Genomic DNA, 24,162 nt, shown 5'->3' with positions numbered 1-24,162 from the left:
ACATCCCTAAAAAGGCCCACTGATATTGATAAAAATCGCACTTTAAATTTCAGTCCATAAGAGATCTATGTAGAGGTTTCAGATCCTAAGCAATAGGCTTCTAATCGCGTAATTACCTTTAGTTCTAGTGTCCGTCTTAAGTAGTCAAATAGATTAACCAGTAGCAAAGTGGTTGTTTCTGCCATTCTATTTTAATTTTTCATATACAATGAACCAAAATCAAAGTGAACATGTCTCTCTTTTTTGAATATTTGCTAAAATTGAAATATATGGATCATTTAATATTTAATGATGAAGGAAGCTTTTTAAAAGAGGTAACCACACAGTGTAAGGAAAGAATTTCTTCCTTAACTTAATGACAAGACAATTTCTTTTTATTATAATAATGAGAAAATTTTACTCACCAGAAATTGCTTAGAATTATCCATTTCTATGTAAATGTTCACAAAAAATGTCAGTAGTGCTAAGTTGAATGAACTATTCAAAACTGTTGAAGAACCTAATTTGAAACCTGAATATATACAAAAAATAATTGAATAGCGAAACAAGATGCTCTGGTTTTAAAATACAGGTTTATCACTAAAAAAAAGACATGTATATACCTTGAACTAGAAATTGCGTAAATCTCTTTGAAAGGTGTAATGCCCCTGTAGAATAGGACTACCAGAAAAACCTGTTTGGTACGGGGGCGTCCTCAAATTCAATAGATGGTTACTACTAATATGTTCCTCGGAATCTTTGACTGTTAAATTATATAGCTTTAGTTTTTTCCATCTATATATATATATATATATATATATATATATATATATATATATATATATATATATATATATATATATATATATATATATATATATATATATATATATATATATATATATATATATATATATATATATATATATATATATATATATATATATATATATATATATATATATATATATATATATATATATATATATATATATATATATATATATATATATATATATATATATATATATATATATATATATATATATATATATATATATATATATATATATATATATATCCTGGCTTCGCAGTTATACTTCGCTGATCGAAAGTTTATCGTTTTCTAAACGTATATATATATCTTTTTTCAATTATATTGAACAATAGCTAAACTTTTAGCTTGAGAATTAGCTTTGAAAAAGCTTGAGATGGAATTTTCTGACTTTTTACCTTCTTGTTGTATCCTCATCTCAGTTGTATCTATTTGGTGCTTGATCGCCTTAAGAAGTGTCTGGTAGGCTCAACAGCAGTTTTACTTGTGACTCTGTTGAAGCTAATAGGCTTATTAAAAACATGTAAACACAACGATCTATTGTTTATAGCCATAGCCACACTCTTTGTTTGCAGCCACAGTCTTCTCGTAGGCTCTCCCCTTATTCTAAAGGTGTTCCTTATCCAAGTTTTTTTTTCCTTGTCTTCATATTTTTTTTATACACCGTGCTTTAGCTGCAGCGGTCTTGGCTTAAATTTGCATGCATATCTGTGTATCAATTTAAAGGGAAGTCGGTGAATCTTTAAAAAGGGCCTATTGCCACCACCATTAATTTTTTTACGTCCCATAGTTCCAAACTCGACCCTCCAACAGTGTTTTCTTATCTATTCCTACATACTGTAGTTTATTTTAAGACATATAAGCAAACATGACTGTTTTTGCTTTAACTTCCCGTAACTTCCGTTAGTCCTGCCTTAAATGTCAACTTTAACTCGTGCTATTTGGGCTATTGAGGCGCCTTTTAAAACTGAGTATTGACGAGATGTGTAAATAATGCTGTATAGAGAGGTTTGGTATAATATGATAACTTCTATTAAACTTTACAGCAGACAACAGTAAAGGACTTGGCTCTGGTTACAGACATAATCATAAGATAACACATGCAAATAATAATTAAATCATATATCACTTACAATCCCAAGACGATCCAAAAATCCAGAGGTAATAAAAATAGTTCCAGGATTACAACGCGTTATCGCAAAAACAGGCATATATATACTTTGTGCCCTGACCATACTTCCTGTTTGAAACAAGGAAGTGGGCATTGCAAAATCCCGTATCTCAACAGCAATTCCGTCAGCTCTTAATTTGGTGGCCAATTTCAAAACTTCTTATCTAGAACCCATTATTTCCAAACTTCTTTATAACTTATCATTTGCGTTGTTGCATTTTTAATCGCTTTTATTTAATTCAATTTCTGACTTAATTCGTCAGGTTACTACACACTGAGTTTTCTAGTTTATGAACAACTGGTGATGGATGCGGTCTTTTCTTATGCTTTGTTTGATATGCTTTTTCAGTTCAGCTTTTGACTGCTTGCTCTGGTGGCTTGAAGATCGTCTCTGCTCAATCAATTCTAAGGATCATTTGGAAATCCAGCTCTTTTAGAGGGGTGGAAGAAGCGCAGTATGTCGGAAGCAACTTAAGTGGTTGAGGTCTTGATCTACTGCCACAATTATTTGGCGTCTTGTACATCAGTGGGTAGGGCATCGTACCTGTTTTGGAGCTGAAAGCAAAACTCATGTTTCATGTGATCAGAATTCAATTTTCTTATGTTTAGTTTTCTGTTTGGTGCATGCTTCTTCTTCTTGCTAATGTGGAGAAGGATCTTTGCTCCCACGAAGGTAAGATAGCTGCCTGCTTTGGACCCAGTATAGCACCCCGTAAAGGCCCTGGTATAAATACATTCTAACACCTACTGGCTATACATGACAGTTGGAACTAAGAGAGGAAAGGGAGTAAGAAATGAAAAATAAAATTGAAAAAGGTAAGAAAACGATGATTTTGTCAGCCAGTGATGAAGACGAAGAACAAGCAAATATTTTGACAAGGAGCTCCGCCAAGTCGTCCTCAGTGCTAAAAAAAAAGAAAACAAAAAGAAAAAAACAACAACAGTCTAACCTTTTGAAGTTTACCCGACAAAAAGAGAACAGACACTGAATAAAAGCCAGGCAGGAATCAATGAAAAGGGATTTACCTAAATGATTGAGCAAGAATTTTTTGACTTGCAATAATCTTAGCTTGTCTGCAATTTCGGTTTTCATTACACATGCAAATAGGTTCTCTTAAATTAGATTGGGTGAAAATATTGATTGAGTCTTTTAATATTAACTTGTTATAAATTGGACTTAATGGAATATCTCCAGTGTCTCTATTTATAGCCAAATTTCTTTTTATATATATTTTTCTTTTATCTCAACGGCCTCTTTAAAAGATTGCGGTAGGCCATTTACAGTAAATATTAAAGTTGCCTCCTCAAAAAGAACAAGATGTGTAGGATTTTCAAAGATATAAAGGGGCAAGGCGGAATCAAAGTTGTCATTTTTATTTTCTAATCTCAGGGACTTATCTATTGAAATTGTGTGTTCATGCAAACGTTCACCAAGTTGTTGATGAGTCCTACCAATGTAAAATTTCCCACGTGAACACGGGACTCTGTAGACACCACTACCAAGTACAGGGTCAGTTTTATCTTTTTCCTAAGTTGAAAAAAATTTCAACTGTTTGTTCAGTTTTGATACACAATCTCTCTGTTTTTAAGGCAGCGTCTGCCTTCTCTTCATAGGCCATGACCTGGTGGATTGTCTCTTCTTTTATGAATCTTACGTCCCTACAGAACACTCCAAGAGTCTTCGTTTAGTTGTCGGGAATTTCGCTGACTTACTTTGGTCATGTCGACCTAACTGTTAGGATCTAAACAAAATAGGCTGCTAGGAAAAAAGTTGTACTATTAATCAGCAGTCTGCTTAACATCACTTAATTAAATATTTTTTAATGAATTTAAAAATTTTTAATACCAATTCTATTCTAATTAGTTGAAGAAACTCTAATCCTTATAATAGGCATTAAAATTTGACTTAAACTATAAGTTTTATCTTCTTATGCAAATAAATATTTTACTAGTCAAAGTATGTTAGCAATTTAATGATTTCTAGCTATATCTGCTACACTGAATGTTTAAACCATATTTCAATTATAGTTATAAATAGAAAAGTCGTTTGTTAACAAGATCTTAATTATTGGATGTTTTCTTATCAAGAGATGAAACAGAAAGCCGTTTTAGGAAATTCATGTCTTATGAGTGATAATTAGATTCAATCTCGCAGGTGTAATTATGGTCATCGGCTTCTATTTTTAGCTTTCGAAATACTGTGCGACAATCTGTTTAAAATTATTAAAAATCGTTATAAAAAAACCTTTCAGTTTGTGAGAAGATACTGCCAATCCATGACAGTGTCTTTTCACAAACTGAGTGGTTTTTTTTTTTTTTTTTTTTTTTTTTTTTTTTTTTTTTTTTTTACAAAGACCTTTGATAGTTTTAAACTGATGGCCAACCTCAGATAACCGTTAGGTTGTGCCTGTGGGCCACCCCCTTTACAATCATAGTTTTAAGCGTGGTGAGTTGAAGTGGCAAATAAGTAATATCGTTTCAGGGAATATTTTCCGTAGGTTATAGGAGATAACCATATAAGCCGTAATTGGTATAGGATTTTTCGCATTAGGGATTTATAAAATAGCCTATAAGGAATCCATTACCCACAGAATTGAGTGAGTATATGCGAGAATTTAAGTGCTTTAATTACAAAAAATAGCCTTTCTGGTCGATTTGTATGTTTTTGAGGTTAGAAACATAGTGAAATTTTTCACACGTACGGCATATAATAAGCAACATATTTTTTCAAGGATAGCGCTTCGTTAATTAAAACTCGTGAATTGAGCAGACCATGTAACACAATCGTCAGCTAGAAGAGTATTTTTGGCAAATTGTAGAGAATTTGCTGTGAGTTGTGAAGGAATGTGGGAAATCTGTCCTTTAGGGGTAACCTGCCAGTTCAGAGGCTACAATTTCATCAGTTTAGTGAAAATCAGCTCTTTGCAGTTAAAGAACTAATAACTGTAAGGCAGATACAGAATTCTGTTAAACAAGGTAGGTTTGCCATGTCTATTCTTAGTTATGTTAATTCATTAAGTAGATTTTCGTACATCTTAGTGAATTTATGCTTGCTTTTCCCCTATGGAATATATGCATCGGAAGCTCTGAGATTTATTTCACATTCGAGAGATTTGCTCTAAGGCAAATAACATTAAGATTCGCTACGTCAGTGTCGGATATGACGCAAATCCACAATATCAATTATTGTATGGCTAGTAGTTTTCAATAGTGTATTCACTATTAACATTTCCTAGCGTGGCAATTATTGTGTTTGCTTCTGTGAGCTGATTAATTAAAAAAAAATTTTCACAAAATAAGTTTTTCAAAGTAAAGTAAAGAACTCCGTTAAACAAAAAATGAGCAAAAATAAAATTAAATAATCTACCAAGCGTGAAACTACCATAAATCAGCATCGATAAATAAATGAAACCCAAAACGAACAGAAATTACAATAAATAACCGAGTCAAACTCAAAACGAGCAGAAATTAACATGAGTTGGGATCAAAACCCCTATGCCTTCCCAAGGCCAGAACATAGCTTGCACTTTACTGAAAAATATACAAATGGAATGTGCATTGTCTGTTTAGTATACATATACTGATATTTGTTATTTAAAATGTTAATATTATTTGATTTATTAAGGTTATAAATGTAAAAAAAATTATATTTTTTTCAGTAAAGTGCAAATTATGTTCTTGCCTTGGGAAGGCATAGGGGTTTTGATCCCTACTCATGTTATTTCTGCTAGTTTTGAGTTTGACTCGCTTATTTATAGTAATTTCTGTTCGTTTTGGGTTTCATTTATTTATCGAAACTGATTTGTGGTAGTTTCACGCTTGGTAGATTATTTGATTTTATTTTTGCTCATTTTTTATTTAATGAAGTTCTTTACTTTTCTTTGCAAAACTTATTTTGTGGAAATTTTTTTTTAATTACTTTCTGTTCGTTTTATATTGACATAATCTTTCCAGGGAAAAAGAAAATGAGACTTTAAATATTTTCGTTTTTTATGACTTTATAGTTTGGCCTGCTATTTGTATGCTGGAGAAAAATTTTCTGCAATTTTTAACAACATACACCCTTTTAAAAATTCGGACACAAATAATACTGTTCAATTTAGTTTCATACCTCCTCTAGTTGACCTGAGATGGAAAACTTGATACGATTTGCAAAAAAAAATCTGTTTACTTTCTTTGATAGCTTGGCTACACTTGCGCTATTTTAATTTGGTTAAATTTTAAGAGCCGAAGTAGCCCCGAAGGTTTGAACATATTACCCTCAGTCGTTTATGGTATACTGCTGAGATGTCTTATTGGGAATAAGCATTAACACTGTGCATTTTGATTTAATCTTAGGGCAACATTTAGTTTTTAAACATAATGGGCAAATGGGAGGGTGAGAGTTGAAGGGAGATTAGTTGCCCTCCAATTACTTTCTAATATTAAAAAGGGCATCAGCCCTTTCTATTTTCAATTGATTGAACCCTTTTCAAAGTTCCCACGACAACTCCTTTGATACGAAGAGCCCTGGTCTAAACAGCAACAACAACAAAAAATAATACATTATACCCACATCAATCTTTACTATAAAACTGTCAAGCCTTCCAATCACTTTCGACTATTAAAAAGAGCACTAGGCCTTTGGTTTACCAATCGAATGAGCCATTTAGGAAACGACAACGCTTTATATAAACACCTTATATGCCCCCAGGGCATAAATTACAACCCTTGCCCTAAGGTCTGTTAGGGTGGTTGTCATCCTCTAAGACCAAATTTCCAGAACTTTCAACTACGTTAAAAAAATGGCTATTTCAAAATTTTGATTGGATGTGTTTGGGTAACTGGTGGGCGTGAGAGGGGCGATAGTCGCTCTCCAAAAACTTTCAACTATTAAAAATGGCCCTAGCACTTTCAATTTCCAATCAAATGAGCCCTTTTGAAGTTTCTACAACAAAACTTTCAATAACAATCTTATATGCCCCCAGGGCATAACTTACAACGCTTGCCCTGAGTGCTGGGGGTTGTCATTCTTAAAGACTTAAGTACATTAGTTGTCAAATATATTGAACACAATATTTCTCTAAAAATTTGACTGAATATGATTGGGGGAATGTTATGCATCAATGGGAGGTGAGTTACCGTAACATTCCTTTCAACTCTTAAAAAAGTCGCTAGAACTCTCAGTTTCAAATTGAATAACCCTTTTTTCAAGTTTTACAAAAACTATACCTATAAAAACCTTATATGCCCCCAGGGTGGAACTTAAAACCTTTACCCTTGGGGCTCTGGGGGATTCTCATCCTTAAATACATAATTTCTAGAACTTTCAACTAGGTTGAACAAAATGGCTATCTCTAAACTTTGATTGAATGTTTTTGGGCAAACGGTGGGCGCAAGAGGGGATTAATTACTCTCCACTCACTTTTGACTATGAAAAAGGGCAATTTCAATTTTCAAACAAATGAGCCCTTTTTGAAATTTCTATAACAACTTTCTATATAAACTGTATATGCCTCCAGGGCATAACTTACAACCCTTGCACTGAGGGCTCTGAGGGGGTTCTCATCCTAAAAGACCTAATTTCAAGAACTTTCAACTACGTTGAAAAAAATGGATATCTCCAAATTTTGATTGGATGTGTTTGGAAAATGGTGGGCGCGAGAGGGGCGTTAGTCACTCTCCAATCACTTTCAACTATTAAAAAATGCACTAGCCCTTTCAATGTCCTATTGAATGAGCTCTTTTGAAGTTTCTGCGCTTTCAATAAAAACCTTATATGCCCCCGAGGCATAACTCACAACCCTTGCCCTGAGGGCTGTGGGGGGGGGGGGGTTGTCATCCTTAAAGACCTAATTTCCAAAACTTTCAACTACGTTGAATAAAATGGCTATCTAAAAGATTGAGTGGATGTGTTTGGAGAAAAGATGGGCGTGAGAGGGGGGTTAGTTGCCCTCAAATCACTCATTAAAAAGGGCACTAGCCCTTTGAATTTTCAATCGAATGAGCCCTTTTTCAAGTTTCTACGACAAAGATTTCAATCAAAACCTTATATACCCCCAGGGCATAACTTATAACCCTTGCCCTGACGACTGTGGGGGGAGTGTCCTGCTCAAAGGTATAATTTCCTTAACTTTGAACTGCGTGGAACAGAATGGCTGTCTCAAAATCTTTATTGGATGTGTTTGGGGAAAAGGTGGGCGTGAGAGGCGGGTAAGTTGTCCTCCAATTAATTTTGACTATTAAAAAGGGAACTAGCCCTTTGAATTTCCAATCGAATGAGCTTTTTTGAAGTATCTACGGCAACACCTTCTATAAAAAACATTATATGCCCCCAAGGCATAACTTATAACCCTTGCCCTGAAGACTGTGGGGGGAGTGTCCTGCTCAAAGGTATAATTTCCTTAACTTTGAACTGCGTGGAAGAGAATGGCTGTCTCAAAATCTTTATTGGGTGTGTTTGGGGAAAAGGTGGGCGTGAGAGGCGGGTAAGTTGTCCTCTAATCAATTTTGACTATTAAAAAGAGAACTAGCCCTTTGAATTTCCAATCGAATGAGCTTTTTTTGAAGTATCTACGGCAACACCTTCTATAAAAAACATTATATGCCCCCAGGGCATAATTTACAATCTTTGCCCTAAGGGCTGTGGGGGACTGTCCTCAAAAACATAATTTCTATCTCGAAATCAACTACGCTGAACAAAATGGCTATCTCGAAACTTTGATTGCATGTGTTTCGGGAAATGGTGGGCGTGGAAGGGGTGTTAGTTGCCTTCCAATCCCTTTCGACTATTAAAAAGTAGCACAAGCCACTCCAATTTCCAATTGAATGAGCCCTTTTCGAAGTTTCTATGACAACTTCTTCGATACGAAGTGCCCTGCTCTACAAGAAAAAATTAATAAATAATACATTGTGCCAACATCGTTCGTATATGCCCCCAGGGCATAACTTAAAACCCTTGCCCTGAGGATTGTAGGGGATTGTCCTCCTCTTTACTTAGTCCCCCTTTCTTGTCTCGTTCTCGAGCTTCCCCGTTCTTTACTTAGGCAGCGCGATCGCTCTGCCTATGATTTATACAACAACTTTCTATATAAACCTCATATACCCTCAGGGCATAACTTACAACCCTTGCAGTGAGGGCGCTGAGGGGGTTTTCATCCTAAAAGACCTAATTTCCAGAACGTTCAACTACGTTGAACAAAATGGATATCTCAAAATTATGATTGGATGTGTTTTGGAAAATGGTGGGCGTGAGAGGGGCGTTAGTCGCTATCCAATCACTTTCAACTATTAAAAAGGCACTAGCCCTTTCAATTTCCAATTGAACAAGCCCTTTTGAAGTTTCTACGACAACACTTTCAATAAAAACTTTATATGTCCCCAGACCATAACTTACAACACTAGCACTGAGGGCTCTGAGGGGGTTATCATCCTAAAAGACCCAATTTCCAAAACTTTCAACTAATTTGAACACAATGTATATCTCAAAATTTTTATTGGATGTCTTTTGGAAAATGGTGAGCGTGAGAGGGGCGTTAGTCGCTCTCCAATCACTTTCAAGGATTAAAAAAGGCACTAGCCCTTTCAATTTCCAATTGAATGAGCCCTTTTGAAGTTTCTAGGACAGGGCTTTCAATAAAACTTTATATGCCCCCAGGGCGTAACTTACAATCCTTGCCCTGAGGGCTGTGGAGGGAGGGATTGTAATCCTTAAAGACCTAATTTCCGAAACTTTCAACTACGTTGAATAAAATGGCTATATAAAAATTTTGATTGGATGTGTTTGGGGAAAGGGTTGGCATGAGAGGGGGGTGGGTTAATTGCCCTCAAACCACTTTCGACTATTAAAAAGGGTACTAGCCCTTTGAATTTCATATCGAATGAGCCCTTTTTCAAGTTTCTACGACAGAGATTTCAATCAAAACCTTATATGCCCCCAGGGCATAATTTATAATCTTTGCCCTGAGGGTTGTGGGGGAGAGTCCTCCTCAAAAACATATTTTCTATCTGGAAATCAACTAAGCTGAACAAAATGGCTATCTCAAAATTGTCATTGCATGTGTTTGGGGGAATGATGGGCGTGGGGGGGGGGGCTAGTTGCCCTCCAATGACTTTCGACTATTAAAAAGGACACAAGTCCTTTGAATTTCCAATCGAATGAGCTTTTTTGAAGTTTTTACGACAACGCCTTCTATAAAACCTTATATGCCCCCAGGGCATAACTTAAAACCCTTGCCCTGAGGGCTGTGGGGGAGCGTCCTCCTCTAAAACAAATTTTCTATCTGGAAATCTACTACGCTGAACAAAATGGCTATCTCAGAATTTTGATTGGATGTGTTAGGCGGAATGATGGCCGTATGGGTGGGGGGGGGGGTAGTTGCCCTCCAATCACTTTCGACTATAAAAAAGGGCACTAGCCCTTTCAATTTCCAGTCGAATGAATTTTTTTTGAAGTTTCTACGACAACGCCTTCTATAAAAACCTTAAATGCCCCAGGGCATAACTTAAAACCCTCGCCCTGAGGGTTGTGGGGGAGTGTCCTCCTCAAAAACATATTTTCTATTTGGAAATCCACTACGCTGAACAAAATGGCTATCCCAAAATTTTGATTGGATGTATTTGGGGGAATGATTAGCGTTGGGGGGGGGCTAGTTGCCCTCCAATCACTTTCGACTATTAAAAAGGCCACTAGAACTTTCGATTTCCAATCGAATAAGCCCCTTTTGAACTTTCTATGATGACTCCTTCCATATGAAGTGCCTTACTCTAAAGGAAAAAAAATGATACATTGTGCCAATATCGTTCTTATATGCCCTCAAGGCATATCTTAAAACCCTTGCCCCGAGGGTTGCTGGGGAGTGTCGTCCTAAAAAATATATTTTCTATCTGGAAATCAACTACGCTGAACAAAATGGTTATCTTAAAATTTTGATTGGATGTGTTTGGGGAATGATGGGCGTGGGGGGGGCTAGATGCCCTCTAATGACTTTTGACTATTAAAAAGGGCACTAGCCACTCCAATTTCCAATCAAATGAGCCCTTTTCGAAGTTTCTACGACAACTCCTTCGATACGAAGTGCCCGGGTATGGAGAATAAGAAAAAAGAAAAAAAAATTAATAATACATTGTGCTCAGATCGTTCTTTACTTAAGCAGCGCTATTGCGCTGCCTATGATTGAATTAGAAGTTGAATTATGGACAAAGACAATACGTATTTCCAGATTTGGTTGAGATTTTAATTCCTTGTATTAATTAACATGATGACATTTGAACATTAAAATGCCTAATTTGCCGATTCACAGAGACGACCTAGCTCTAGGAGTAGTGACTCACTCTCAGGCTATAGTTCTTGCATAGCCAGCTTTGAAAAATTTTTACTAGATAAATTGAAATAAATACACGAGCGCAATAGAGGTCCATAGGGAGGCGGATGAAAAATATCACTAGCATTTTATGAAAACCATGGAAGGATTAATAAAAGCTTGTCAGGTAATTTCGGTGATTAATCTTTCATCACAGCCAAATTATAGGCCATCGTATCGTCAGGATAATTTTCATAGCGTGTCAATTTCAGGAAATTGAGACGCATCAAAACTCAAATTTTAAAAGGGACAAGACTTCGCATTTCGTAGGAGTGTTCAGGAAACGGAAACGTTAAGGCCATCTTGTCCAAGGAAGAAAACACATGCTACTTCGTTGACAACTAGAGTAGGCATAGCATTCCGTAAGAGAGTTACTGAGGCATATGAGTAGGATATCCTCTCCAGAAAATCAGAAACTTAATATACCAGTTCCGAATGAAATTTTTGCTGATATTGAATTGCCTCTCACTTTGAATTGCCAAGATGATTCTTTGACAAGTAGGCACTGACATGGGGCACTCAGCGGACCAGAGAAGGTTAAAAATAAATTTAGGTTGTGTGCTTTTCCTTGAAAAGTTTGACAAAACAGAGTTCAATATGAAAAATTCATTGTGAAAATTTAGCCCCCATTCAGTGACGATTTACTTATTTTTTCGGCAAATTAAACAGAAGCAAAGGAGATACAAGAGCTGCAAAACAAAGCTGGGATTTGAAAATTAAGTCTGAAGTAGAAGACACCAGCGTCCAACTTCCATTTGCTTAGAACTTGCTTTGCTTGACTAAAAATTTGAGAAAAACTATAAGAGAAAAAAGTTCTTCCAAAGTCAAGCTTCGCTAACAGAGAGCACCATTTCAAGGAACTAGAAAGACTACAATAGATCTTGTAAAAGTCTGGTAGCATTGAAGCTGAGGTTGAATTGGAAGAGTCTGGGGAAAGGTTTGAGGTCTGTCCTATCAACTTTCTAAGACACTGGGCCCTGGTTGGTCAGGAGGGGGGTAGAAGAGTTCCTTTTAGGGGATCAGAGATGATAGTCAGTTCCTTCAGCCAATAACTAGCCTTCCCAAACTATGGTCTCTGGGAGATACTTTACCTCATTGCCAGGTCATACCTATTCTCCCCCTCCCAAATCCTCTTTGCTATAGTCAAATATGCCATTTTCACCCTAAATCGACAGTTGTTTCTAATTTGATAATCTCATAGGGTGAGGCCTTGAAAAAATTATTAAATTTTTTTAGATTTAATCCCTTTTTTCTGTACTTCAATCATTCCCACGACACTTTACATCTTTTACCACGAGTATTTTTTAACTGTGCCATGGGACAAATTTTTTTTATTCAAATGTGGACGCGTTTCTACCGTTGGAGATAAAAAGGGTAATGTAGCTAACCCCTCTCGACACCATGGTACTGTCCCCTTTATCAGCGCCCTATTCTTTGTTTCTCTCAAATGTAAATTCGAAAAGACGAGAAAGTTTCTTAATTAACTTTGCTCTGAATTCCCGATAAGCCATGACCCAGAATCCATAGGGTTTTTGTCTCTTTTTTGGTTTTTCCATTTTGCTGGAGAGTTGTTGGGTGAACGAATTCCCCTCAGGCCAAGCTCAAAAATGTCATCACAATATAGCAAAATTATTTTCCTCTTTTATTGTGGATTCCCTTCTTCAAAATCCCAAACCCGGATTCAGCCCCTTATTCCAATCGCTCTACAGACAAGTTAGATGGCAGTGGATCTTGGGCCAAACTAATTAGTAGCCACAGATGGACATTGATCAGGGATAGAAGGCCAGAAGGTTCAATTGAAATTTTGTGTAGATTTCCTATTTTTAAATATTAGTATTATCCCTTCAACAGGTCTGAGCAGGTCCATACCAATCATTCCGAGTGGGCCCATAACATATCATTCTGAGTGTGCCTGTATCCCAATATACTAATGGAGTTGCTAGTCCCTCTATGAGACCTAATATTTTTCCGGAAATAGTATATTCTCAACGAAGCCATCCAATTGATACAACAAAATCTCAATAAACATAGTGATATCTAAACTTTCGGGGTGATAAGGAAAATTCTTGGAATTGCCAGACATTCTTTTCTGTAACTTCGGCACGAATACAAGGGGTAAGAGAGTCTTAACATTATTTGGGAAACTATATTTTCTCGGTAAAACTATTCGATTGATACAACAAGAGCCCTATACAGATTGTGTTATCTTAACTTCCGGGACGATAAAGAAATTTCTGGAAGCACTATTATTTGAGTTTCGTTTGACAAGTATGTTATTCAATAATTGAAGAGTTTGAAGTGACATGATGTCTACTAAACAAAGTTTTAAAATGGATTCTCTAATATACAACTGGTAGATATCTTTTTGTACTCTAATGTTATTGAGATAATTATGGCTTATTGATTTTTAATAAGTGATGATGACTACAACCCGCCAGGTACCATTTTTGTAATATAATGGTTTTGAGTACATCCTTATTGGATTAAGATCAAGAAGAAAATTTAACGTTGATTCCCCCAAAGCTACCGACTACATAACAAAAGTCATAGATGACGTTATTGTTAACTACAGTTATAGATGGTGACATGTTTTCTTTTCCAACGATACATTTTTTAGCTTCTAAGCAGTTTTCATTGATTTTGTGAAATTTATGTCTGATGTATGAATCGATTGTGAGACCCTTGACTTTCTACGGTAAAACAACGACACGTTACTCGACTGAGCCAACATGTCATTTATGACATTATCTTCTTAGAAATATATTCAAAGACAATCAATGTACTGTTTCCGGGACGTTGGCCAACTGTTGTTAAGCGTCACTTCATCGTAGCAATTTATTTGTGCAATCGATTTCTTAATTGGATTTTCGGCAAGTATTATCAGTGGTCTGCTTTCGAGCAGTTTTTTTGGCATCATCCCGAGAATATGCATACCACGGTGACTTGAGATGCTTGCTTGACAGGAATATTATTTGATGGTCAATGAAACTTTTTTCGATCTCCAAAAATTGTTTCCATATGGTTTTGGTTCATAAATAGACATTTATGATCCCCCTTTAGCTACCGTATTGTATGTATATCATATTAGTTAAAAAATCCTCACTACTAGCCATTCTTGAGCAAGTGAATTCAATCCGTAAAATATTTTGAACCTGAACCTTTAGGGGACAGTAAAGAACAATATGAAAACTAAAAAGTGCATAAAAACTGCCTCCGGGGGGTTTATATGCTTAGCCCTTCAGGCAAATTTTGATTGTTTTTTATTCTGAACATTTTTTTAACTTAGAAATTTTTTCAACTTTGTTTTACATGTCTTTAATTGACATTAAATGTACTTACAACAAAAGAAATTCACTTGTGATATTTTCGAAATACGAAATTCTTTTAGAGTTAGAGACATAAGAAGTTGGAATTTATCAAGATTCAGTCAAACACAGACACAACTATCAGCTTAAAATTGGGATACTAGAGTCTGAAATAGACGAATTAGGTTTTTACCATAGTCTGAGAGAGATGAATTGGAATCTTTTTAGAGTTATAGGAATATGAAGTAGGAATTTATCAAGATTCAGTCAAACATAGTCATTACTATGAGCTCACAAGAGGATAAACTAGAGTCTCAAATGGATGAATTAGGTTTTTTACCGTAGTCTGAGAGAGATGAATCGAATTCTTTTATAGACCTAGAGACATGTGAAGTTGGAATTTATAGAGATTCACTCAAGCACAGACACTACTATGAGCTCACAAGTCGTTTACTAGAGTCTGAAATAGGTAAATTAGATTTTTATCATAGTGTGAGAGAGAGATGACTCGAATTCTTCTTAGAGTTAGAAACATACGAAGTGAGAATTTATCAACATTCGGTCAAACACCGACACTGCTATCAGCTCCCAAGTGATATACTAGAGGCTGAAATAGGTGACAAAGCTTTTTACCATAGTCTGAAAGAGATGAATTGAATTCTTGTTAGTGTTAGAGAAATATGAAGCAGGAATTTATCAAGATTCAGTGAAATACATACATTTCTATCAGCTCTTGAGTGATATACTAGAGTCTGAAATAGGTGAATTAGGTTTTTTAGTCAAGTTTGAGAAAAATGAATCGGACTCTTTTTAGAGTTAGAGACACATACAGTGGGAATTTGAAGTGGGAAATAACTGCACTCAAGTAAGGTTCATTTAGTTTCACTTAGCGTGGCACACCACGCTAAGTCAACCTAAGTGAACCTAGGTTGAATGCTATTATTTGAAAAAAGAAGTGGTTGTAGGTTGGCTGTAGGTACCCGGAGTGCAGGCAAAATATCAGTTGTGCTGCAATCAGTTGTGTGTTACCACATTATATTTCTCTAACTCTAAAAAGAATCCGATTCATCTTTCTAGGACTTTTGTAAAAACCTATTTCACATATTTCAGACTCTAGTATACCGCATTTGAGCTGGTAGTAGTGTCTGCGTCTTACTGAATCTTGATAAATTCCCACTTCATATCTCACTAACTCTAAAAAAGAATCATATTCATCTCTCTCAGCCTATGTTAATAACCTAATTCACCTATTTCAGACTCTAATATACCACTTGTGATCTGATACTATTGTCTGTGTCTTACTAAATCTTGATAGATTCTAAGTTACTATATCTCTAACTCTAAAATGAATCCTATTCATCTCTCTCAGAATATGGTAAAACCTAATTCATATATTTCAGACTCTTGATACCACTCGTGAGCTGAAAATAGTCTCTGTCCTTGACTGAATCTTGATAAATATCCACTTCATATGTCTCTAAATCTAAAAAGAATTCGATTTATCTCTCTCAGACTTTGGTAAAAACCTAATTTATCCATTTCAGAGTCTTTTATATCCCCTGGTAAGCTTATAGTAGTGACTATGTTTGATTGAATCTTGATAAAGTCCCACTTTATATGTTTCTAACTCTTAAAAGAATGTGATTCATCTCTCTCAGACTTTGGCCAAAACCTAATTCAACTATTTCAGACTCTAGTATATGACTTGAGAGCTGGTAGTAGAGTCTGTGTCTCACTGAATCTTGATAAATTGCCACTTCTTATGTCTCTAATTCTAAAAATATTTCGATTCATCTCTCTCAAACTTTGGTAAAAACCCAAAGTCCAAACTCTGAACCCAGACTCTGAACCCAAAGTTCAGAGTCCAATATGTCACTTGTGACCTAGTAGTAGTGTCTGTGTTTGACTGAATCTTGAAAAAATTCCCATCTCATATGTCTCTAACTCTAAAAAGAATCCAATTCATCTCTCTCAGACTACGGTAAAAATCTAATTCATCTACTACTGACTATAGTATATCACTTGTGAGCTGATAGTAGTATTTTTTTACTGAATCTTGATAAATTCCCACATCATATGTCTCTAACTTTACAAAGAATCCGATTCGTCTCTCTTAGACTTTGGTTAACACCTAATTCATCTATTTTAGACTCTAGTCTACCCTTGTGGGCTGGTGGTAGTGTCTGTGTTTGACTGAATCTTGAGAAATTCCCTTTTCATATGTCTCTAACTCTAAAAAGAATTCGATTAATCTCTCTCAGACTGTAGTAAAAACCTAAATCACCTAATTCAGACCCTAGTATATCACTCGTGAGCTGGTAGTTATATATATGTCTGACTGAACCTTGATAGATTCTTGCTTCATAGGTCTCTAACTCTAAAATACATTTGATTTATCTCTCTCAGACTATGGTAAAAATCTAATTAATCTATTTTAAGCTCTAGTATACCACTTGTGAGCTGTTAGTAGTGTCTGTGTTTGACTGAATTTTGATGAATTCCCGTTACATATGTCTCTAACTTTAAACAGAATTTGATTAATCTCTGTCAGATTTTGGCAAAAAATGTAATTCGTCGATTTCTGACTCTAGTATATCCCCTTGTGACTTGATAGTAGTGTCTGTGTTTGACTGAGTCTTGATAAATTCTCACTTCATATGTCTCTAATTCTAAAAAGAATCCGATTCATTTTTCTCAGATTGTGGTAAAAAGCTAATTTATCTATTTCGGACTCAAGTATACCAATTGTGAGCTTGACTAAAATCATTGGCTGGTTTGACTAAATCTCGATGAATTTTCATTTCATATGTCTCTAACTATAAAAAGCATTTCATATTTCGAAAATATCATAAGCGAATTTGTTTTGTTATAAGTATATTTTATGTCATTTTAAGACATGTAAAAACAGTTGAAGAAATGCCTGAGTAAGAAAAAACGTTCAAAATAAAAAATAATTAAGATTCACCTCAAGCGCTAAGCATGTAAACCCCCCAAGGGCAGTGTTCATGTGATTTTTAGTTTTCATGTTGGTCTTTACCGTCCCCTGAAGATCCAGGCTCAAAATATTCCACGGATTCAATTCACTAGCTCAAGAATGGCTAGAAGGGAGGGGTTTTTATAACTAAAGATGATATACATATAATTCGGTAACTAAAAGGAATTGTAAATGTCTGTTTATAAACCAAAGATGGAAACAAGTTTGATTAGCTATCAAGTAATCATCTCAAATTACCGTTCTATGCATATTCTTAAAATGATTCCAAGAAAAAGGTGCCTGGAAACAAATCACTGTTAACACTTGCCGAAATTCAATTGCAAAATTGATTGCGCATATAGCTTGTTACGATGCAGTGCGGCTTAACAACAGTTGGCCAACTTCCTGGAAACAATTAATTTATTTTCTTAGAATTTATTTCTAAGAAGATAAATTCATCAATGACTTTCTGGCTCAGTCAAGTAACTTATCGTTTTTTTACAATTGGAAATCATGGGTCTCACGTTCGATTTATACATCCGACATAAATTTCATAAAATCAATGGAAAAATACTTAGAAGCTAAACAATGTATCGTTGGGAAAAAAATGTCACTATCTATAACAGTATTTAACAATAATACCATCTATAAATTTGGTTATGTAGTCGGCAGCATTGGCGGAATCACCGTTGAACCTTCTTCTTGATCTTAATCCACTAAAGATATGCTGAAGATCATTACATTAGCAAAATTATACCTGGCCAGTTGTAGTCATAATCAATTATCAATAATCAATATTCACCTAGATTTCATTAGAGCACAAAAATATCTCTACCAATTGTATATTATAATCCATATTAAAATTTAGTTTATTACACATCATGTCACTTCAAACTCTCTTCAATCACTGAACAACATACTTGCCAAACGAAACTCAGATAATAGTGCTTTCAGAAATTTCCTTATCATCCCGGAAGTTGAGATAACGCCATATGTATAGGGCTCTTGTTGTATAAATTGAATGGTTTCGACGAGAAAATAATGTTTCTGGAATAATGTCAAAACTCTCTTTTTCGTGGCTATGCTACAGAAAAGAATATCTGGCAAGTCCAAGAATTTTCCTTACCGCCCCGGAATCAGATAATACCATTTTTAAAGGGCGCTTGTTTTTATCAATTAGATGGTTTCTTTGAGAATATATTGTTTATGGAAAAATTTTAGGTCTCATAGAAAGACTAGCAACTCTAATAGCACATTGGGATTAGTATTACTATAACAGTTTTTATGAGAGCCCTACCCCATCATTCCTTTGAGAGCCACATTCCTCTGAGCGGCCTATTTTAACATTCCTATGACAGCCCTATGCAATACAAGCGCAGCCATATTGGAGTTACCAATCCCTCATATCCTCTCTCTGCTTTTAACGACACACATACTCTAAGAGATCTATCGTTTCCTTGGAAACAGTTTTTCTTGACGAAAGAATGCTACTACTTTAAGCACCCACATAGGACATCATTTCAAGTGCACAAATCTGGTCTTATAGTACTTCTGCTTTGACAAACGGTTCCTAACATTCCTATGACAGCCAGCAGGTCTTATAAGAGAATAAGACCGTCCAAGTTATTGTATGCAATTTAAGCGAACCCATGAAGACATCAAGTCTGTCGAGCATCTGATATTACGTTATCATATCAGCAACGATAAAGAATTCTCGGAATTGAATTTCTTTTCTACAATGCATTTTAAGTGACCCTATTGTTATCTCACTGATCTATCTCACTGGGTACTTGGGCTTCTAAATGAGTCACTGTCTAAATGATTTTTTTCCATCTATCTTGATTAACTGACTTATTCCTCCAAGACGTAAAAAAGACATGAAAAAGGGGAAAAAGGAATAAACTTAGAGGAACTTATAAAACAACGAAAGGACGTTTAACTGACAAATGGGGCCAGGATCCCAACACCTTCCCCCTGAGATAGTTTTTATAATTTTAAAATATTATAAAATATTCAATTGGTAACTTTAAAATATTAGTATTATCCCTTCAACAGGTCCAAGCAGGCCCATAGTCAATCATTCCGTGCGGTCCCACAAAATATCATTCCGAGCGGGCCTATATCCCAATAGTATTATTGCTATAACATTTTCTATGAGAGCCTTATCCCACCAGTGCTATGATAGCCCCATTCCTATGAGCACCTTATCCCAACATTCCTGTGACATCCCTATACCATAGAAACACATCCATATTGGGGTTACCAATTCCTAATATCCTCTCTCTGCTTTTAATGATACACATACTCAACGAGATCTATCATTTCCTTGGAAAAAATGAAATGGAAAAGAATGCTAATACTTTAAGCGCCCAAATAGGACATCATTTCAAGCGCGCACATCTGGTCTTATCGTAATTTCACTTTGACAAGCGGTGTCCAACATTCCTATTAAAGTCAGCAGGTGTTATAAGTAAAAAGACCGTCTAAATTATTGTATGCAATTTAAGAGGGCCAATGGAGACATCAAGGCTGTCGAGCATCTGGTATAACATTATCACATTCAGAACGATAGGGAATTGTTGGAATTGAATTTCTTCTTTAAAATACATTTTAAACGACCCTATTGTTATCTCAGCCAAATATGTTGATATAAAAGAATGCCCGTCCAGGTTATTTTCAGTAGATGAAGCGAACTATGAAATATGTGTTTGATCTAGGAATCGAACGTGACACCAATAATTTCCTACGGCAAAAGAATGACACGTTAATCGACTGAGCCAGCAAGCCATTGAAAATAATATGATTTTAGAAATACATTCTAAGGCATTCTATAATTTGTTTCTACGACGTTGGCCAACTAATTTTAAATGTCACAATATCGTAACAAGTTATTTGCATAATCTATTTATGAATTGTAGTTTTTGGTAAGTGTTAACAGTGATCTGTTTCCGGCCCCCATTCTTGGCATCATCCTGAGAATATGCGTACCACCATGATTTGAGATGCATACTGGACATGCATATTCTTTTGATGATTAATGAAACATGTTTCGATCTCCAAAAATTGTAATACGTCCGATCACACCCATTGAATTTTATATTGAAACTATATTTTTATATTGAAACTATATTTATATTGAAGTTATATGTGTTTGTATATCACATATCATCTTTAGTTTTAAAAAACACCCTTCCCCACTACCTATTCTTGAACTATTTTTTCCTTAGGTTACATTATGTTACATTAAAAACACATTATATAACAGGTTATATTACATAACCACAACTGATTTTTCACTTAGGTTATATTATGTCAACTGAGTTTGATTTAGGTTCCTTTGGGCTCAGTAAGCGTGTGCGCACGTTTACTGAGCCCAAACGAACCTAATTAAAAATTAGTTGCCATCAATAACTTTATCGAATAAATATGATAGTTCATGGGAAGTTTTGCTACCAACGACATGAAATTAAAAAAAAAATTTGTATCTTGGATCCAGGTACTTTAGGTCATATTAAAATCTTTCATAATATTTGAATGTTTTGGTACCAAGGACATGAAATTAAAACTCTTTTTTGTCTCTTGATTCCTTGTGCCTTAGCTCGAATTAAGATTTTACTTTATGTTTGGAAGTTTTGGTACCAATGACATGAGATTAAAAAGTTTATTGACTCTTGGATCCATGTGCCTTAGGTCTAGTTAAGATTTTTCTTTATAAAAATTTCTGGTCTCAAAGACATGAAATTAAAGTTTTTCATCTCTTGGATCCTTGTGTCTTAGGTACAATCATACCTAAAAACTGTAGTTTTCTAAGATTTCTCTTTATATTTGGAAGTTTTGCTACCAAGGAGATGAAATTAAAGTGTTTTTTCTTCTCTTAGATCCATATATCTTAGGTTCAATTAACATTTTTCTTTATATTTGGAAGTTTTGCTACCGGGGATACGAAATAAAAATGTTTTTTGTCTCTTAGATTAATATATCTCAGGTCGAATTAAAATTTTTCTGTATATTTGGAAAATGTGGTACCTAGGGCATGAAATTAAAAAGTTTTTTGTCTCTTGGAACCATCTGTCTCAAGTCCAATAAATATTTTTCTTTATATTTCGAAGTTTTGGTACCAAGGACATGACATTAAATAAGTTTTTCACCTCTTGCACCCATGTGTCTTAGATATGACTTAGGTCGAATTAGGATTTTTCTTTATATTTGGTACCAAGTTTTGGTACCAAGGACATGCAATTAAGAAGTTTCTCGTGTCTTTTATCTATGTGCATTAGGTCCAATTGTGATTTTTCATTATATTTGGATGTTTTGGTACCAAGGATATGATATTAAAAAGATTTTATCAATTGAACCCATATCTTAGGTCCAATCACGCCCAAAAACTGTGGTTTTCTAAGATCTTTCTTTATATTTGGAAATTTTGGCACCAAGGACAAGAAATTAAAATGTTTTTTCGTCTCTTGGATCCATGTGCCTTAGGTCGAACTAATATTTTTGTTCATATTTGGAAGTTTTGGTATCAAGGACATGGACTTAAAATGTTTTTTCGTGTCTCGGATCCATTTGCCTTGGGTTGCATTAAGTTTTTTTTAGTATTTGGTTGTTTTGGTAGTAATGAAACAAAATAAAGGTTTTTCGTTTCTTGGATCCATGTGTCTTTGGTCTACTTAAGATTTTTCTTTCAATTTGGAAGTCTTACATTGGAAGTAATTTATGTGCCTTAGGTCCAATTAAGATTTTTCTTTATATTTGGCAATTTTGGCATCAAGGACATCAAATTAAAATTTTTTTCGTATCTTGTATCCATGTTGATTCATGTTTTTTTTCCTGTCTTGGATCCATGTCTTGGATCCTTGTATCGAATTAAATTCTTCTTTATATTTCGGAAGTTTTGATACGAAGAACATGAAATTAAAATGTTCGTCTCTTGGATCCATTCACCTTAGGTTCAATTAAGTTTTTACTTTATATTTGGAAGTTTTGGTACCAAGGAAGTAGAATTCAATGTTTTTCGTCTTTTGGATCCATGTGCCTCAGGTCAAATTAAGATTTTTCTTTATTTAGAAGTTAAAATATCAAGAGCATGAAATAAAAATTTTCATCTCTTGGACCCATGTGTCTTAGTTCCAAGCATACCTTAAAACCTATGGTTTTCTAAGATTTTTCTCAGTGTTTGGAAGTTTTGGTAACTAGAATATAAAATTATATTGTTTTATCGTCTCTTGGATCCATACTTAAACTCTAAACTAAAACTCTAAACTAAAATTCTAAACTAAGACTAAACTGAAACTCTAAGCTAAAACTCTAAACTAAAACTCTAAACTATAACTCTAAACTAAAACTTTATGCTAAACTCTAAACTAAAATCTTAAACTAAAACTCTAAATTAAAATCTAAGCTAAAACTCCAAACTAAAACTCTGAACTAAAACTCTAAAGCTCTATACTAAAACTCTAGACTAAAACTCTAAGCTAAAATTCTAAACTATAACTAAACTAAAACTCGAAACTAAGACTCGAAACTAGCACTAAATTAAAGCTTCAAACTAAAACTCTAAACTAAAACTAAATTACAAATCTAAGCTAAAACTCTAAACTAAAACTCTAACCTAAAACTGAACTAAAACTAAACAAAACTCTAAACTAAAAGTCTAAACTAAAACACTAAAATAAAACTAAACTAAAGCTCTAAACTAAAACTAAACTAAATCTAAACTAAAACTAAACTAAATCTAAACTAAAACTTTGAACTAAAACTCTAAACTAAAACTCTAAACTAAAACAAAACTTAAACTCTAAACTAAAACTAAAATATAAATCTAAACTAAAAATCTATGCTAAATCTAAACTAAAACTCTAAAATAAATCTCTAAACTAAAATTCTAAACTAAAGATCTAAACTAAAACTCTAAACTAAAAACATTATTTTTCTAATAGAAAAAATAACGAATGACATATTCTCCTCATTTTGTTCTTTTAAATTATCGCAGGTGATATTTTTGCTAGAAGTATATTTGATGTGATTTTAAGACATGGAAAAAATTTGAAAATAATGTTAAAAACGTCACTACAAACATTATTTCTCTAATAGAAAAATCACGACTGACGTATTTATATCATCCTCATTTCGTACTATTAAAATATCACAGGTTTTTTTTGCTAGATGTATATTTGATGTGATTTTACGACATGGAAAAAAGTTGAGAAGAACATCTGTGTAAAAAAAACAAATTTCAGTACAAACAATATTTTTATAATAGAAAAAATTGCGACTGACATACTTATACCATCCTCATTTTGTACTTTTAAAATATCACGGGTGGTTTTTTTGCTAGAAATATTTGATGTGATTTTAAGACTTGCAAAAAAAGATAAACAAATTTATGCCAAATAAATGTTCAGAATCAAAAATGGCTAAGAATCGCCTCAATGGCTAAGCTCGCAAATTACCCGATGGCAGTTTTTTTGCATTTTTTAGTCTTCATATTGTTCTTTACCGTCCCTTGAAGGTCCAATTTCAAAAATATGTCATAGATTGCATTCAATAGTTAAAGA

At 34.4% G+C, this 24,162-nt stretch overlaps 1 protein-coding gene across 1 annotated transcript in view; it reads left to right on the top strand.

The window, feature by feature from the left end:
* LOC148947782 (uncharacterized) overlaps nt 1-24,162 on the top strand; it is a 97,683-nt gene that overhangs the window by 3,904 nt on the left and 69,617 nt on the right. The window contains exons 2-3 of the mRNA XM_089095746.1: nt 2,335-2,440; nt 4,852-4,961. Of these exons, the coding sequence (XP_088951872.1) occupies nt 2,335-2,440; nt 4,852-4,961 (216 nt within the window). The remainder of the gene's footprint in view (nt 1-2,334; nt 2,441-4,851; nt 4,962-24,162) is intronic.

This window comes from Artemia sp. Qi Xiang Cuo, chromosome 10 (assembly GCF_049724085.1).
Source record: "Artemia sp. Qi Xiang Cuo chromosome 10, ASM4972408v1, whole genome shotgun sequence".
In the NCBI taxonomy this organism is placed as follows: domain Eukaryota; kingdom Metazoa; phylum Arthropoda; class Branchiopoda; order Anostraca; family Artemiidae; genus Artemia; species Artemia sp. Qi Xiang Cuo.
Note: the sequence above shows the minus strand (reverse complement) of the source record. Positions and strands in the feature narration are given on the sequence as shown.